At 40.5% G+C, this 17395-nt stretch overlaps 1 protein-coding gene across 8 annotated transcripts in view; it reads left to right on the top strand.

Annotated features, from left to right (window-relative positions):
- The window catches only part of KLF12 (KLF transcription factor 12), a 467218-nt gene that overhangs the window by 368636 nt on the left and 81187 nt on the right, over window positions 1-17395 (top strand). For all 8 annotated transcript variants that reach the window (XM_081301545.1, XM_081301544.1, XM_081301550.1 and 5 more), the window contains one exon: window positions 8989-9051. In XM_081301545.1, the coding sequence (XP_081157671.1) occupies window positions 8989-9051 (63 nt within the window). The remainder of the gene's footprint in view (window positions 1-8988; window positions 9052-17395) is intronic.

Here is a 17395-nt window from a genome sequence, read left to right as displayed (position 1 = left end):
CTCCTTGAGACTCAAGGCTCACCTACAATTTATATGCCAAGGACGCTCAAGTCTCCAAATCTTTACTCCGTTTTTTCCTGGATCCAAACTCATTTTAAGAACAAAGAATCCAGAAACACAATCCTCCTCTATCATCTATGTCAGTTTCTCTGATCACCCACATCAGAACCCTGGGTGTTATCCAAAAATTGTCACCTTAACTCTGCTTTGCCTCCACATTTCACTTACACTTAGACCAATCCACAGATAACTCTGTGTGTGTCTTTGTACAAGATTTTTTTTTTTTTTAAAGTCTTGCAGAGCAACAGCCAGTCTCTAGGCCCAGCTTCCAGGGAGACCCTGCTATTCCCAGCCATGGCCAGCAGTCTGCCTCCCCTCCCTTCTGTTCTGAGAAGGGCCTGATAAGCATTCCAAATGCTCACAGCATCAGGCAGGGACTCTCGGGGCCAGTCTTAGCACGTGGGTGCCAGAGCGGCATGATCTTCACGTTGATGCCCAACATACCCTGTCTGTGGCACATGACATATGGCAGTTTCCCCACTGCAGATCATCAGGCATCTGCAAACTTCATGGCTTTAACCCACTGGCCTCAGAGCTTCCCAGACACCATGACTTCACAGGGCTTGACCCCAAATGCCATGATGAACTACAGCACACCATAGAAGGCCCTATGCATGACAAGCCCTCCTAGGAGTTTGTAATGCTGAGACCCTACAGATAAATCTTACTTTATTGTGCATCCATCCTGCTCTCACTCTTGCCCCCACTCAATCCTTACCATTGCCACTGCTGCCATCTGAGACTGGTACACAGTGCCACAGTAGCCCTCCCATGGTATTCCTGTGTCATGCATTCCCTCAGGCCACCCCTTGCACTGCTGCCAAGATGATTTTTCTAGTATATAAATCTGATTGTACTGGATCTACTCATAAACTCTTCTGGTAGTTGTCCTTTAATTCTCTTTAACCACTTAGCACAATACATAAGACCCATATTCCCCTGGCCCTCCAGGCCTGCCAAACCCATTACTTTATATATCATGATGTTCAGACCCCATTCCAGAAAGACCCTGCTCCATACCCAGGTAGAGGGATGCTGCACAGAGACCAAGAAGAACCTGAACCAACAGGCCTTGCCAGATTGGCCTCCGACCCCACCCAGTACCGTTAGATCATACCTCTCTGCACATCATGCTGCATGCTTCAGACCTAAGCATAAAATGTGTAGTTAACCCTGAGACCGTTTCTGAAATCTCTGAGTCATGTAAGGCTGTGACCAAATAAGCATGTTACACATTTTCCTTGCTAACTTGTCTTATTTATAGGGTGTCCACATGACCCATGATGATGGGTGAGGAAAAGAGTCACTCCCTTTTCTGTTTCTCAACCCCAACCTTTCCCTGAAAAAAAAAAAAAAAAAAAAAAGGTCTTCCTTCCCCTCTCTTCTCTATCTTTAAAAGGGCAGCGTCTCTCACTCAGTGGCTGGAATAATACCGAATCCTGTTTGAAGTCTCATGCCCCATATTGGACATACTGAGGAACATCAGAATAAACTTGTATATTCACAGACCAATAAAGATTTTCTTATAAGATATTATTCTTCCAGTAAGATTGGACATTTTATGTCAGGATTATTGAAAAATTATTATGCACAATGTTTTCTAATTGTTACTAAACTCTTTCTGTTGTGTAAGAAAAGAATTTAGCCCACACTTTCACCTTCGAATTGGGCATATTATTCAACATAATCACTCTTTAACAATTTGGTTGAAGAAAAGATTAGAAATAATTTCACGTATAAAATATCAGAATTTTCCATGCAGAAACATACGAAAGGTAATTTTTAAAGATTTCAGGTATTGCTTCCTTCTTACACACAGTCCTATTGAATACAAGTTCTCATGAACATTTAGGACAATCCAGATGTTGTTTTAATAAATATACACTGCACCTGATCAAATGAAAATAGCAGTGTGACTTCAGTGTTTAAATTAGGTGGGCCCTCTTTATTCTCAGTTTTGTATTAAGCCAGTGATGAGATGACCCTTAGAAGTACCATATGTTGGAGAGTAGGGGTAGTACTCAGGGGTAGAACACTCACTTGCTAAGGCAGTGTGGGGCTCTGGGTTCCATCTCCAGCAAAACTCATTTACACACACAACTATGTATTTTGGGGCGGGGGCGGGGGGGATACCAAAAATTGAACTGAGGGGCATTTGACCACTGAGCCACATCCCCAGCTCTATTTTGTATTTTATTTAGAGACAGGGTCTCACTGAGTTGCTTAGTACCTTGCTTTTCCTGAGGCTGGCTTTGAACTCTCAATCCTCCTGCCTCAGCTCCCTGGCCACTGGGATTATAGGAGTGTACCACTGTGCCTGGCACAACTATGTATTTTTTTAGAGTTGTCTTTGTCCTCTATTTTTACTTCAAATTCTCCCTTATGCAAAGGCACTGGGATTACTGTAAAACAATGGACTTGTTTAAACACCATACCAAATCAATATTGCTATCAATTTTTTTCCCCCTATTTACTCTGATTTGTTCTAATGCCCTAGAACTTAAAGAGAGGGGTTAGGGCAACTGGTGTTAAAAACACAGCATTTTGAAGAGGACAACATTTATTTCTGTTTTACAGCTAAGGAAAAAGGAATTCTAAATGGAGAGCATTTATTAGAGTTTTGTCAGTTAATCCCGGCCCCACCCTCTCCTGCTCCCTGAGGCAGTGACACCAGATGTCCTTCCTCCTGTCTCATGGGGACAGCTGATGCCCTGCTCTGAGAGGCCTCCCCAGCCTCCATCTCTAGGTCAACTTGCTCTGACTTCTTGTGTGATTTGTTCATAAGCTTGGTTTATTCTGTACGTTTCCCCAGCTCAGAGTATGCCTCAAGAGGACAAGGTGGCTTTTCCCTTTTTTCTCACTGTCATCTCCATTACCTGGCACAGAGTGGGCCCTCGTCGTTATGCAGGGGTAAGGTGGTGAGGGGAGCTATATTGAAGACACTTTGGGCTTCAGGGTGTTAATGGGGAGGAGAAGAGGTCATGGGTCATAGGAAAGTGACCCCTAGGCCACATCAGCATTTGGAGATGAAGGATGAGAAGAAGAAGTCTCAGCAAAGGAAAAGGAGGAAGAGGAAAGCCAGAAGAGTGGCCCTGCTTGGAATCCAGGAAGCTGTTCTGGGGTGGTGATCAGTTAGGTCAGTAAAGGTGAAGACTGAGAATCAACCATGAGGTCTGAGATCTTGGAAGCTGTGAATGATCATGGAAAGAGTGGTTTCACCTGAGGGTTGTGGACACCAACTGGACTGGGTTGGATTCTAGAGAAAATAACAAGTGAGGAAGTGTGGATAGAGTTAGAGTTAATTTCTACAATTGTACATTTAAATGACAGTGCTAAGGTAACAAAGGACTTTCATAGACACAGGGAGAACAAAGCCTGCTCCTGTTACATGCCCTGCCTAATACAGTCATGAGTCACTTAACAGAGACACATTCTGCAAAACATGTCATTAGATGATTTTGTTGTGTGAATATCATGGGTGTGCTTAGGCAGACCTAGGTGGTATGGCCACCCTTAGGCTATATGGTACGTACATCTGATCTCAGGGGCCACACCTGGTGTATTCAGTATTGTATTGTTAGACAATATGTTGTTCTATAGTACATGGCTGTATTTAGTCCATGGCAATTTTAGTTCAAGAAAACTGTGCTTGGGCTGGGGATGTGGCTCAAGCGGTAGCGCGCTCGCCTGGCATGCGTGCGGCCCGGGTTCGATCCTCAGCACCACATACCAACAAAGATGTTGTGTACACCGAGAACTAAAAAATAAATATTAAAAATTCTCTCTCTCTCTCTCTCTCTCTCTCTCTCTCTCTCTCTCTCTCTCTCTCTCCTCTCTCACTCTCTCTTAAAAAAAAAAAAAAAAAAAAAAAAAAACTGTGCCTGCCACCTTCTATCTACTTCCATGATAGAATGTTCAATTGGGCTTAAATAAACACTAAGTCTCTCATTAGAGTCCCTGGTGCTAATTCATGTTATCACACCCTCTGGGCTAGGGTGGGGAGTATCTGGGAGTCTGTCAGCCTGGATGACATGCTGGAGGAGAACACACTTGTATTCAAGTTCCAGATTTGCTCTACAATAGCCCCTCATAACCCTAGCAAGTCACCTAACTCTTCCAACCCAATTTTCTTAAAAAATAAAATGCAGACAATGATGATATGTGGATAAATCACAAAAAGTGTCTAATATATTTTACATGATACCAAGCATATAGGAAGGGCTCAGTAAATAGGTATAAGTTTGTATTGCTCTCATTACTGTCCCTTGATGGGTCACACCTGAAACACTGCGCTGTTTAGTAAACAGAATCTAGGTCTTCTAGTAAAGAACAAAAAATGAGATGCCAGAGATAAGCCATACTTTATAAACCATAGTTTGTAGATCATCTTGTTCTGTATGTGCTCATTTCTCTTTGTCTTTTCCTCTCCAGTTGTAGATGCATAGAGCATATTTGTAATCTCAGTCACCTGGAACTAGATGGATATTCCAGTTTCATCTTCCCAGCCCTCCCTGGAGGGAGGCTGGGAAGTCCCCTCAGTGCTGTTGCTGGCGAGAGGTGGCATGCATCTCCTGATTCCTGTTGCTAAACATGGTTCTAAACTTTAACAAGTCATCCAAATCTCACAGTCCTGGGAAGTGGGCATCATTACAGTCGTGCATTCCTTAATACCAGGGCTACATTCAGAGAAATGTATCCTTAGATCAGGTCATCATTGTATGAACAGAGAGCTTACTTTGCCACCTTTACCTAGTGCTGCAGGTTAATCATTGATATGGTTTCTGATGCAATTAGGACTTGGTAAACAGGAGATGTCTAAGGCTGCTGCCTGTGGAACACACATATGTTTTACTAAACTTAAAAAAGTAGAAGTACATTCTAAAATAATGATAAAAATACAGTACAGCTGGTGGCAAAAGCCTATGATCCCAGTGACTCAGGAGGCTGAGGCAGGAGGATTGCAAATTTGAGACCAGCCTCAGCAACTTAGCGAGACCCTGTCTCAAAAATTAAAAAAGAGTGGCTGGGACTATAGCTCAGTGGCAGAACGCTTCTCTAGCATGTGTGGGGCACTGGTTTGATCCTCAGCACCACATTGAAAAAAATAATAATTATAATAATTAATAAACAAAGATATTGTATGTCCCTCTACAACAATAAAAAGTTTTTTAAAAAAGAAAGAACTGGGGATATGTCTCAGTGGTTAAACACCCCTGGGATCGCTGGTCTTCCCCCCACAAAAAAAGTATAGTATAGTAAATATATAAACCAGTAATATATTTATTTATTATTATTTATTATCATTATCAAATATTATATACTGTAGGGGAGTATGTGAGCTCTGCTTTTATACCACTGGCAGCACAGTACAGTATCACCACAAACATGTGAGTAGTGCATTATGCTCTGACATCAAAATGGTTGTGATGTCACTAAACAGGAATTTTTCAGTTCCATTGTGATCTTTACACACAGTCCATCATTGACTGAAGCCTTGTTATGTGGCACCTGACTGTATTTTCTCCATTTGTACAGATAAGGAAACTGAGGCCCAGGCAGGTCAAGTGACTTGCCCAGCCCAAATAACACTGTTGGTCAAGGTAGAGCTGGGCTTCAATCCCAGGAAGTCCGTTACATAGTTTGCACTCTTAACCACTTCCTCCCAGCTCTACCTGGAGTGGCAGGATTAGGTTTAAGTTGCCACAGACTTGAGAATCAGGTGTCTTGATGTTCATATTCCAAGGGAAGAGCCATTTTTATATTTTGACATGTAAAAACTTTTAGACACTTAGCAAGAGAGCTAGATGTTGCAGATGAGTAAGTGTATATTAATAGGATAATTTGTACCCCTGCCCTTAATGGTATGACTTGTCTGCTGTTTAATGCAAATCAAGTGTAAGCATTTCCATCTGAAGTGAACTATCAGTAGAGCACTTTGTAGGATCCAGTATGTCACAGGACAACCAAGGTCTCCCTTGTCTTCAGCCTGGTGTTCTTTCTTTGCATATCCAGTGGTTAGTCCTAAGGCCTGAAACCCTTAGTTACAGAACAAAGTGGCTTTAGCAGTAAGGGAGCCTGTGTGAGGCTGAGAGAAGAATAATGAACATTCCCTGCAAGCTTCCTGCCTGGATGCAGGTGCAGGAATCAGGAGGTCATGAATAATGCATGACATGCAGATTAGGTGGTGGTTTCTCCTACTGGGGTTTTGACTTTTTCTACCTGCCTGGCTGCTATATGTGGCAAGAAGGCAGACCATAGCAAAACATGGCACAATTTAAAGACTGAGCTTTACAAAGCCTTTGCATATCCTTTTGAGAAAATAAATTAGCTGAAATGCATGCCTTGAGGTCTCTCCTTTTTTGGATGAAGTAAATTCCAGGTTATTAATGTGCTCCTTTTGAGGAGGAAAATCTTTCCTGATTCATCTTTCTAACTTAAGAAACCTTAGAATCATTTGGTCATATACCCACAATCAGAAATTCTTTTCCTAAGCCTTTCCTAAGGGATTCTTTTCCTAAGACTACTAAGCCAACATAAAAAAATTATCCATTTATTTGATCTATGATGAATGAAATCTTTCTAAAAGATGCAAACACCTAGAGAAAATTCTGGTAACAGATCAAACATCATTTTTCTCCACCAATGTATGCAATAAGCAGCATCAGTAAGAGACTGCTTCCATCTCCAAACTTCAACTGGTAGAATCTACCATGATGAAACAAAACAATTTCCTTGTGCTCTTAGGGTTAAGGAGGGAGTAATTAAAGCAGTAAAAGTTTGAAGGAAAGGGTGAATTAAAGAACTGTAAGTACTTGGGCCTGATTAGTTCTTGAAACCGTTATTAACAGGACTCTCACACCTCAGGGAGAGTATAGGTAAAGTTCAAGAAGGTTTCCAGCATTTTCCCTTAGGTCAGCGGGCTTTATCTGGGGAGAAATTGTTTTGGCTCAGATGTCCATTTGGGGGATTATATTTCAGCAGTCAGAAAGAAGAGTAGTTTTGTTACCTTTTGTGTAAGTCTTATGCATTTTTATTATACAGTGTGTCTGTCTGTCTGTCTGTCTGTCCGTCCGTCCCCCCCCCAAACACACACACACCCCACTGCTCTCCCCCCTTGGGGTGGTAGAATATGAGCTGGCTCTCATTTCTAGCTGAGTCTGTCATTTCCGCTAGGCCCCAGTTTGGCAGGGTGCCAATACCAACAGGTGATCCTTATAGCTGCAAAACAGCAGGAAGTGGGCTGTGCTTGAATGAGGCAGCTCACCAGAGGGGCTGTCTGGCCTCCCTCCATCTTTCTGCATAATTAACACCCCCTCCCCCCATGCAGAGCAGAAAATCTGTGTTGAGCAGCTCAGCTGCACCAGCCATAGAGAAGCCTGCGAGGAAAAGAATGTTAATAAGGGATGTTGGAAGAAATCAGCCTTCTGAGTGCAAAGTGCAGTCTGACTGGGGGGCGGGGGCTGGGTTAGGGAAAGACTGCCTTTGGCCTTGGGAGGGGCTGGAACTGTAGTGTTTTTTTTTTTTTAATTTTTTTTTTTTTATTGGTTGTTCACAACATTACAAAGCTCTTGACATATCATATTTCATACATTAGATTGAAGTGGGTTATGAATAGTACAGTGATTTCCACTTGCTAAGCAGCCAGGAGGAATTGGGGTTCTGATGGGGCTTGGTGGTTCTAAGAGGACTTTCAGACCAGCTTTAAAATCCCTGTTTGCTTTCTTTCATGTCTTGTCAATGAAAGCAATGTTTGAAGCTTAAAGAGGGAAGACAATAGAAACTAAAATATCTCACAAATCCTAAGAAAAGTGGGACAAAGCAGGGAGTTGGTGGCAGGGACACTGGAAGGGTAGCATGTCCTTTTGCCAGTTGAGGTCCAGCAGCTGCTCCCTTGGGGGTGATACCTGAGAGCTCTGAGCTCCAACCACACAGGACCCCAGCGGCAGACACTGGTGGATCCTTGCATTCTGCACTTCTTTCTTGGCTAAAGTTTGGAAGTGACTTTGCCTTCCTCACAGCCCAGCTGTAGAGCATCACTTCCAAAAAGTTTTTCTTCTACAAACACTTGTCTCACCCTTCCTTCCTCACCCATTCCCACAGTTTCTGCTCTTAGATATTTGCATAATGTTATCTTGCTTTCCAGGATTTCAAATATAGAAGTCCATAGAAGTCCACTGAAAGAGTGGGCACTTGACTGCCTCTTTGTCCCTATTTGTGTGTGTGTGGTGCTGAGGATTGAACCCTGGCCTTTGCACGTGCTAGGCTACCACTCTACCCCTGAGCCCAACCCTTTATTGTCTAACTGTGCACTCCTCCTGGAAACAGTATCTATAAGAGGGCTGTTGAGGGCTGGCACAGGATTTTTTTTTTTTAAGAGTGGAGGAGGTGCAGTTGCTGAGAATTGAACCCAGGGGTGTTTTATCATGAGCTACATGCCCAGCCCTTTTTGAGACAGGGTCTCACTAAGTTGCTTAGGGCCTCAGTAAATTGTTGAGCTTTGAACTTGTGATCCTTCTGCTTCAGCCTCCCAAGTCACTGGGATTATAGGCATGCACCACTGTGCCCAGCATGGCACCCACTAAAGTCTACCCACTCTTACACCTGGCCAGGATTAGATTTTCAGTGACTGTTTTGGAATGAATGAGTACGTGAGTTCATTAAAATTTGATGGACCCACTTTGGGAGCTTCCCAGTGAACATTGTGACAAGCCCTTATTATTTGGGATCCGTAAAAAGGGAAAGAAGGCCTTTAGGTCTTCAGGCCCAGGAATTTATTTGCATCCATTTACTAGCAAATTCTACAGGGTAGTGTATGAAGCAAACCTAGAAGAGATTATTTATAAAAATAGATGTGGTGTGTTTTTTTCCCCCCAATTGCAATCAGTAATGTACATTTTCAGTGAGTGTATTATTCTTATTTGCCCACAGGGTACATCCGTCCCCAGTCTCAAGGGTCCGGGGAAATCGAATGAATAATCAGAAGTTTGCTTGGTGAGTATGCAGTCTAGCTTATCCATTTGTTAAGTCGTATGAGGAGTTTTAATAGGATGGTGTTAAAGTCAAGAAGATGATTCCTGATGTTCTAGACAATACATTGCTACCAGTTGAAGGGTATAGTATGCCTTTCATCTGAAAAGATAGAAATAAACATTGATACAATTTCTTTCTAGCCCAAACTCTTCACATAGCAAAAACTCTTTGAGTGCAGTATTTTTTCCTAACAGATATGACTTCATTTCCCAGGACTATCCAATTGTTACCTTTAAAAAGAATGTTTTCTTTCTTTAGTAAGATTTAGTCAGCAACCTAGATTTTTCTCGGGTACTAACTTCAGTTTCTCATGAGGATTTTCACAGTTAGGTATTTAGTCTATCATATTAATTTTAGTGATTACTATTTTGGTGATTCTCCCTCCCACCAGCCTTAGCTTTAAATATCTAGGATTTTTTTTTTCTAATTGGAGGAATACCAAGAATCTTTTAAATTGGCAAATTATGTCTTGAATAAACATATAAATGGAATTTATGAAAAGTTATTTTACCACAAAATATTGATTTTTGATTCTGTAAAGGGGTAAAGGCTTTCACAAATGTTAACACATAAAAGAAAGAAAATAATGTTGGTTCAAAATGTTGTGTTTGCTTACATTTCTCCAGCCACAAACTAACCTTTCAACATATACTGTATCATAAAAAGGAAGAGGAAAGAAACAAAAAAGAAAGAGTTGAACTGTGTAGGATATTACTTCAAAGGTGAATGGAAATTCACAGATCTCCATTTTTCCTTCCTTGGATTTGCTTAGAGTGGCATTTTGATTAGAAACTCTGGCTTTTTTTTTTTTTAAGTGTAGGAAGATGATTACCAAAGATTGAGCTTCCAAATTAATTTTATTCCTAAATCAGGGTTATTTTTAGTCACAAAATAATGACACTTTGAATCTGAATGGTACCTAATCAACTCTCCTCCCTTCCCCCATTAAATCTAATTAACCCTCACAATAGCTTGGTGATGTTGTTAAATATTATGCCTTTTTTCTTCATAGAGGGGGAGATGGAGCACAGAGAAGAAAGCCATTTGCTTACACACTGCATAAAAGCTGGGGTATCCTTCCTGGTCTCTCACAATCCCTAAAGTATATTGTTCCCTGACAAACCTAGAAAACAGAGGGAACCATGCAGGTGGTCATTACCTGAAAGCAAAAGAAGAAATCAGTTCCCCCTTTCATTGCATGGAGTTTATGTTCTTTCTCAGTCCAAGGCACATGGTCCTAAAGGAACTTCATGACATACAGAGTATGAGACCCTCAAGTGAGCCACAAGAGCCAAGGGATGAGAACAGAATTGTCAGTCTTGAAATCCAGTTTCTCCAACTTGGTTCTCAATGGCCAAATTGAAAGTCTGAGTACATAAATCTTCCTCCCTTTTCCTTTCTGGACGACTTGAGTAGTGATAACTGGCTCCTACATAATTCACAGCATATGAGTTTAAATTACGTTTATCTCCAGAGAAGTAATTCATGAAAAACAAAATGACTTTTACTGTTAACCTTGAGAAAATTCGACTTTTATTTATTCAGCAACATTTATTTACAGTCCCAGTCACTGTTAAAGGCACTAAATTAGAAAGAAAAATAAAATGTGCTTTCTACCCTCAAGGGGTTGTGTATGAGAGAGAGAACATGGAAAGGACAGACCCATCAAGCCTTGTGTGTTCATCCCTTCCCTGGGTGTATGTATTGACGTCGTACACACATTACTCGATGAGCATATGATCTATAATACAAAATGGATAATTCTCTAAGAAAATGTATTTATAGTATAGTGTTCAAAGGGAGAACTTATCAACTCGATTTATGACCAGTTTGAGAGTGGAGAGTAGGGGAAATCTCTTCCTTCATTTATATGGATAATATAGAGACTGTCATAAAATCCATCCCAGAGAAGAAAAGCTTTCTTTGAAGACCTAGAATTAGTAAGGAAGCAGAGAGTTGAGCTTGTGCCTCCTTTGTAGATTGAAATGGACATACAAAGTCCTGGAGACATTTCTGAATTGATGATAGCACGACCATACTGGGTTTAAATATGTTTACTTCAGTGGGTCCAGAGTTAAAATTTCTATGTTAAAATTTCTATGATATATACTACCCTGAATCTTCCTTGGGCAAATACTATGAGACTGGTATATGGAATAAATCACCCGGCCAAGAAGAAGCCCTTGAATCACCCAGCATCTTCTTCTAGTGCGGTGATAAACATTTGGTAATTCTCTGTGAAATATTGGCCATGAAAAAATCGAAAACTTTAAATACCCATCTAGCAATAGAGAGGAAGGGAAAGAGATAGTTGATGTCTTCAAAATAGGAGTGTGGGATAATTTATAGAATTAGATGTCAAGTTCATCACTAGCTTAGCTCTGGCTTTAGTTAGATCCTTAAACACTATTTTGTGAGTTAGGAGCCATGGTTCTTTGAAGGTGGGGAGCAAATGCTCCACTCAGTGCAAAAAAATATTATTCATCACATAAGCAATTAGAATTTGGTGAAAGATAAAAAGACTTGAGGTAATGCATGACATTGGGTAGGTTTTGAAAGTCAATGACCGTGGTTGATAGCTACCAAGCCAGTGTTGATTATTGAGTAAAGAGAGTTTAAAACTGTAAGTAGTGTTTTCCTCTGCACAGTGTTGATAAAGGTGGCATCCATTGGCCTCTTGAATGTGGCAGCCTTTCCTCTGGAGCTGGAGAAATGTATGGACAAGAATGTCTGTTCAAGGCAAACAAAATCTGCTGGAACAGAAAGAATGTGCTCACAGTGTATGCTTCCAGGGAAGAGTAAGCACCAGGGCTTAAAGAATCCATGACAGACATCAGGATGTGGGACCACGTGCTGACTCCCAGGAATTAAAGGATGCCCATAAGACCTTGTTGCAGTGTGTATCAGCACCCCAATAAGGACTATAAGATCATCATACAACTCATTTAATATAGAATTAGTCAAAGATAGCAGGCCAGTCCAGATATAAACTCTGCCTATCAGAATGTCTTTTGCCTCAATGCCACCATGTTAATAGAGGTCTTTTGCTGATTTGAGGATTGAGGACCCTCGGGTTCAGCCATGTGGACCTCTTTGTGTTTCATGTATTGGTCCTCACTCCTCTTTCCTTCAATATTGGCCACAAGTACAGGTAACCACACCTTCCTCTGTCCAGTAACTGCCATAAGAGAAAAAAAAATTTTTTTTCTTTCTATACATTTTATGTTCATTGGCTGAAACCCTACAAATTAGACTGACAAAAGACAGATTAATAAAAGTAAAGAGAGGTTTGTTAATATATGCATCACATATCACCAGCTGGCCGGTCTGGCAATATGAACTGGGTTCAAAGGAGGTGGCTGTATCCATAACTATGAAAATGGTGAAGAAACCACACAGCTCACAAACATAAGTTTCTAAGACAGGACAGTTCGGTGACCCCAAGGTTCAGCTCCAGCGCTGCAAGGAACAAGAAAGCGAGTGTACCCCGAACCCCAGTTTTTATTTAGGGGAAAGACATTCGACAAAGTTCCACCCAAATAAGGCAAGGGCTTGGGTTTCCAAGGATGGAGTCTTGGTGATGCCTTGTGGTCAGCAGGTTGATTGACATCTTGGGAAGCCACACCCATCTCAGGTGCTGTGTGGGACCACAGGCAGAGCCAGAGGAAAGGCACACAGGTGTCATGTGTTGCACAGCCCAAGAAGCGCATAATGCCAGTCTAGTCCCTCATACACTCAAATACACATAGCTCACATACACACACACAGCCCATGAGTGGCTCGCGACAATCATGTGTGCATTGGTTAGAACCTAGGCTTATGAAGCATCTTAACAAAAGAACAATAACTTCTTTAGAGAAGGAACACAACTGGATGGCAAATTATGGGAAGGTAAATAGACAGGATAAACTAATGGGAGATAAAGGCTGGTTAGTAAGGTGGTTGTATGGATTTCTCTGATGCCATCCCTGGGTCCATATGGAAAGTTGTCTCTTGAGATTAGGAGCCATCCTGCCCTTCCTGATAGAAAGAGGGAAAGGGGAGGGTGTTTCTTGTGTCTGCTTTTGTGAGTTGCCTTCAGCCCATAATAATTCTTATGTCAAACTGGCATATTTGGGCCTCATACTCTGCCCTTCTCCATGTGAACCCTTGGTTAGAGCATTTGCTACACTTTCTTGCTCTGTTTGGAGCAAATGAGCAAAATTCCTCATTAGAGAGTTAAATGTGAAGATCAAATTGTTCTTTGCAGATCTTTTTGCTTAAAGCTATTATATTCTGATATCCAATCCACAGGAGAGTGACTGTTTCCAAGTTACATGTGTCCTTTTCTTATCAAAGATATGATAGAGATCTGGAATCTGTTCTTCAGTGTGTAGGTATAGGCTCGAACAGGACAGGGAGAGGCTTGCTGGGAATTACCTATGAACTGGACATTGAAGTCGATTTGAGTCTCCAAAAATTTCCAGGATCAGTGTGAGTGTCCCGAAGACATGCTCAGCTGAGTGTTCATCCTGAGCTTCTCACCCCTTCCTCCCTCCTCTGTGTTTCCTGTTCCACCTGCTCAATTCCTACGGTTTTAAAGGAGTTGGGCATGTATCCTTGTTTGATGATGGTAGTGGTGGTTGTTTTTGAATGTGTCCCCAAAACATCAGCCAAGGGCTGTTACGTAACATTGGTGGTGGGTGTAACTTGAGAGAGTTTTTTATGGGCTCTTTTGATGATGACATAGACAATAAAGCATCTCTGTTTATTAATAGAAATTGTCATCAGTAAAATAGAAGTAATTTTCTCTAACCAATTGAATGCTGTTGCCACCAGTCTGTTATGATTTATTTCCTACTGACATGCCTGAGATTTTTATGTAGCCATATACACAAAACAGTTCCAGTTTTAATAGAGTCTCTATGCAAATGATGATACATTCTGGATGTGAATTGCATTTAACATTTGGATGTGTGAACATTTTGTGTCACAAATTTTTCAGAGGGCAAAAAGAACCTTTTCACAATTTGAGGTTTTAATGTTGGAGATATAGTTCTACAGTGAACTTAAATATTTATATACACACAGTTACAAATGTTATATGGAATATTTTTGAGGAATATCAGCAGCAATTTATGGAATTTTTGCCATTAAAGTAACATGCTCTCTTTTTTAAACTTTTTTTTCCCCATAGTAGATGATGGCACTGAATTTGTTGCTATCAGAAAGCTAATATAGGGCATTTCCAAATTCATAGTTTCTGAGATGTAAGGAAAATGTAAGCATCACAAATTCAGATCAGCCTCATTACTTTACACACATAGAAAAGGAAGCCCCCAGACAAAAATGTAACATGTCAAACTTGGGCATAAATCCAAGTCCCTACACACCTGTCCAATAGTCTTTCCACCAGGTGGTACTCATCTACCAGCATGGAGACCAAGAACAGATGAATGTTTAATTCATTGCAAGCTAAGCAGAAGGTTTTTTGCCTGGGTGGTTCCCATTAGAGTGACATGTAGGACAAGCAAGAGATTAGAAAAGGCTTGGCGAAGACTTTGGTGCCCTCACCAACACGTGGCCTGGACTCTCTGCCAGAATACCCACCCACTGTCTTGCAGATCCTTGTGTACTCAATATTCATGATCATGTTCTTTTAATTACCAGAGTCTTCCACTGCCTTGCTTCTTGATGTATAGAACATAAAATCGTGATATTACATGTGGACTTTAATATATGAAACTTACAGTTGAATGCCTAACCCATGTAGGTTTTGGGTTTTTTTGTTTTTGTTTTTTCTTTTGGTCTTGTTTTTAACATATACATATTGGCAAATCATAGGAGGGGTTTGCCTTTAGGTTTTGTTTGGAAGCTTGCTCCTTCTGATGTTTGATAACATATTCTGAAAATGGGCCATTAGTTGATGTTGGCATGAACCCATTCCCTGGATATGTACAAATTACAATAAAAGGAAGTGCCTCACTTGAAGCCATCTCCAAATTCACCTCCCTTCAAAACCACATTCTTTATATTATATATAACACAGTATCAGCTATTTAATTCTTTAATGGATTCAAGCAACTCCTTAAATTCAGTTTGATGACAGTTATATAGACTTTAAATTAGTGGTTCAGGGCTGAGAATGTGACTCAGCAGTGGAATACTTCTAGCATGCACAGTGCCCCAGGTTCAATCCCCAACACCACAAAAATAAAATAAATCCAAATGTTGTAGTGTTAATTTGTAACCCCACATGCTGGGCACAGTGGTGCACGCCAGTAATCCCAGTGACTCCTGAGCCTGAGGCAAGAGGATCACAAGTTCAAGGTCAGTCTCAGCAATTTATCCAGGTCCTAATCAACTTAGTGAGACTATTTCAAAATAAAAATAAAAAGGGCTAGGGATATAGCTCAGTGGTAAAGTGCACCTGGGTTCAAACCCCAGTACCCCAAACAAACAATCAATTGAATAAACTTGTGGTCCATCTCAAATTGACCTTATGAAAGAACTTTGACCTAATTTTCTTAAATTTTTTGTGACCCAGAATTTCAGCAAAGACCTCTGTGATAAAAGTGGTTCACTTCCTGTTGGCATCAGCTGATTTTGTCTCTAGTATTGCTTTAGCCAAATAAAGATGATTCGGGAAAGAAAGTAGGTTATTTTTCTGTAATTGTTTACCTAATTATAGAATAAGGGCTGTAACATCATGCTGTGCATAAAGATGACCACTTCTGAGACATTTTTCTTTTAAAAGTCCCTGAGTATTTTGTTTTTAGCAACCAGCAACTCAGAACAATATGAATGTTATTTGGAAAACCTGGTAATAAACCTATTAGACAGGTCAGTAAATTCTTTGTTGATTTCTATTGGCATTTTCTCAGCATTGTAGTCAGGTGTAAGACTATCATGTCATGTGAACTAATTATAGCATGACTGAGAGATTTTAGTTCACAATTCAAATGACTTGTTTGCGCCAGATGTGATGGCGCATGCCTGTAATCCCAGAGGCTCGGGAGGCTGAGGCAGGAGGATTTCAAGTTCAGAGCCAGCCTTAGCAATTCAATTCAGCAAGATCCTGAGCAACTCAGTGAGACCGTCTCTAAAGTATAGAAAGGGCTGGGGATGTGGCTCAGTGGTGAAGAGCCCCTGGATTCAATCCCTGGTACCAAAACAAACAAAAAAAGACTTGTTTATAATCCTGGGATTTGTAGCATATTTGCATATAATTGTTACCTTTTAGGTTGGTTTTATACAGCAAAGGATACTTAAAATTTATACAATCTGGAATCATGATTTACTCTGGTAAAGTTCTTTTTACAGGGTTTTAAGTTGTGTAACATGGGTTATTGTCTATTGCAATCCCCTCCCACACTGTTAAACTTGTTCAGATGTTAAACTTTAAAATATTGATCATGTTGTAATGAGACCTGAAGACCATGTGGAATCATTAATATATTGTGCAGGACAATGTTGCCTGATTTCTTAGAAATGAAGAAATGTGTATCTATAATAGCACTAGTACCGGTCATGTTATAATTAACATATCACAATAATATGAAGAAAGATCTTATGATACGTGTGTGTATGTATGTGTGTATATACATACATATATATGTATATACATATATGTAAGTGTGTGTGTGTGTGTGTGTGTGTGTGTGTATCGAGAAGTTTGTTCTTTCATGGAATCATTCAGTAGGTGTATTTGGGCTAAAACATTGGCCATCCATTATGAAGTATAGATGATTTCTAAATATGTATTTGAAGGAATAATGGCTAAACTTGGAGCCCAATCAGAAATCCTAATGTGTTCATGAATATGCTGAGAATACTGCTCAGGATTATAAATCTTAAGGTGTTGCACGTGGGAATGCTCAGTGTGCCAGCAGTTTTGTTTTGGTTTTCCTCTATCAGTTATTTGTGTAATGTCATCTTTCAAGCCATGGAAGTTTCTCTGTATATATATGTGGACAGTGTACTAACAATTTTAAAGTCAAATATATTCTCCCTGTATTATAATGGTTGTCACCTGGTCACTAGTAATTATAAAATAAGACGGGTACCCTTTTAATTATTGTATTTCTTTTAATCCATTTTATAAGTGCAGTTGATAGTATGTTTATCAAAATACCTAAACCAACCCAGAATCAGACCAGGGTTGATCACAGCTACTTAAGTGCACGGTTGGAAGGCTGCCAAGTCTGGTGGAGCCCAGTGTCCCCTTGTAGCCATTAACTCTAAGTTATCATTTAGTTTAGTCTTCTGTATCAGATAGGGTTCCTTTGTTGGAAGTAATGGAAACTGACTGAATCTGGCCAACTTA

The sequence above is a fragment of the Spermophilus citellus genome, assembly GCF_964194105.1.
Source record: "Spermophilus citellus genome assembly, chromosome: 1".
In the NCBI taxonomy this organism is placed as follows: domain Eukaryota; kingdom Metazoa; phylum Chordata; class Mammalia; order Rodentia; family Sciuridae; genus Spermophilus; species Spermophilus citellus.
The sequence above is the reverse complement of the archived record's forward strand: the minus strand, read 5'-3'. Positions and strand labels throughout refer to the sequence as shown.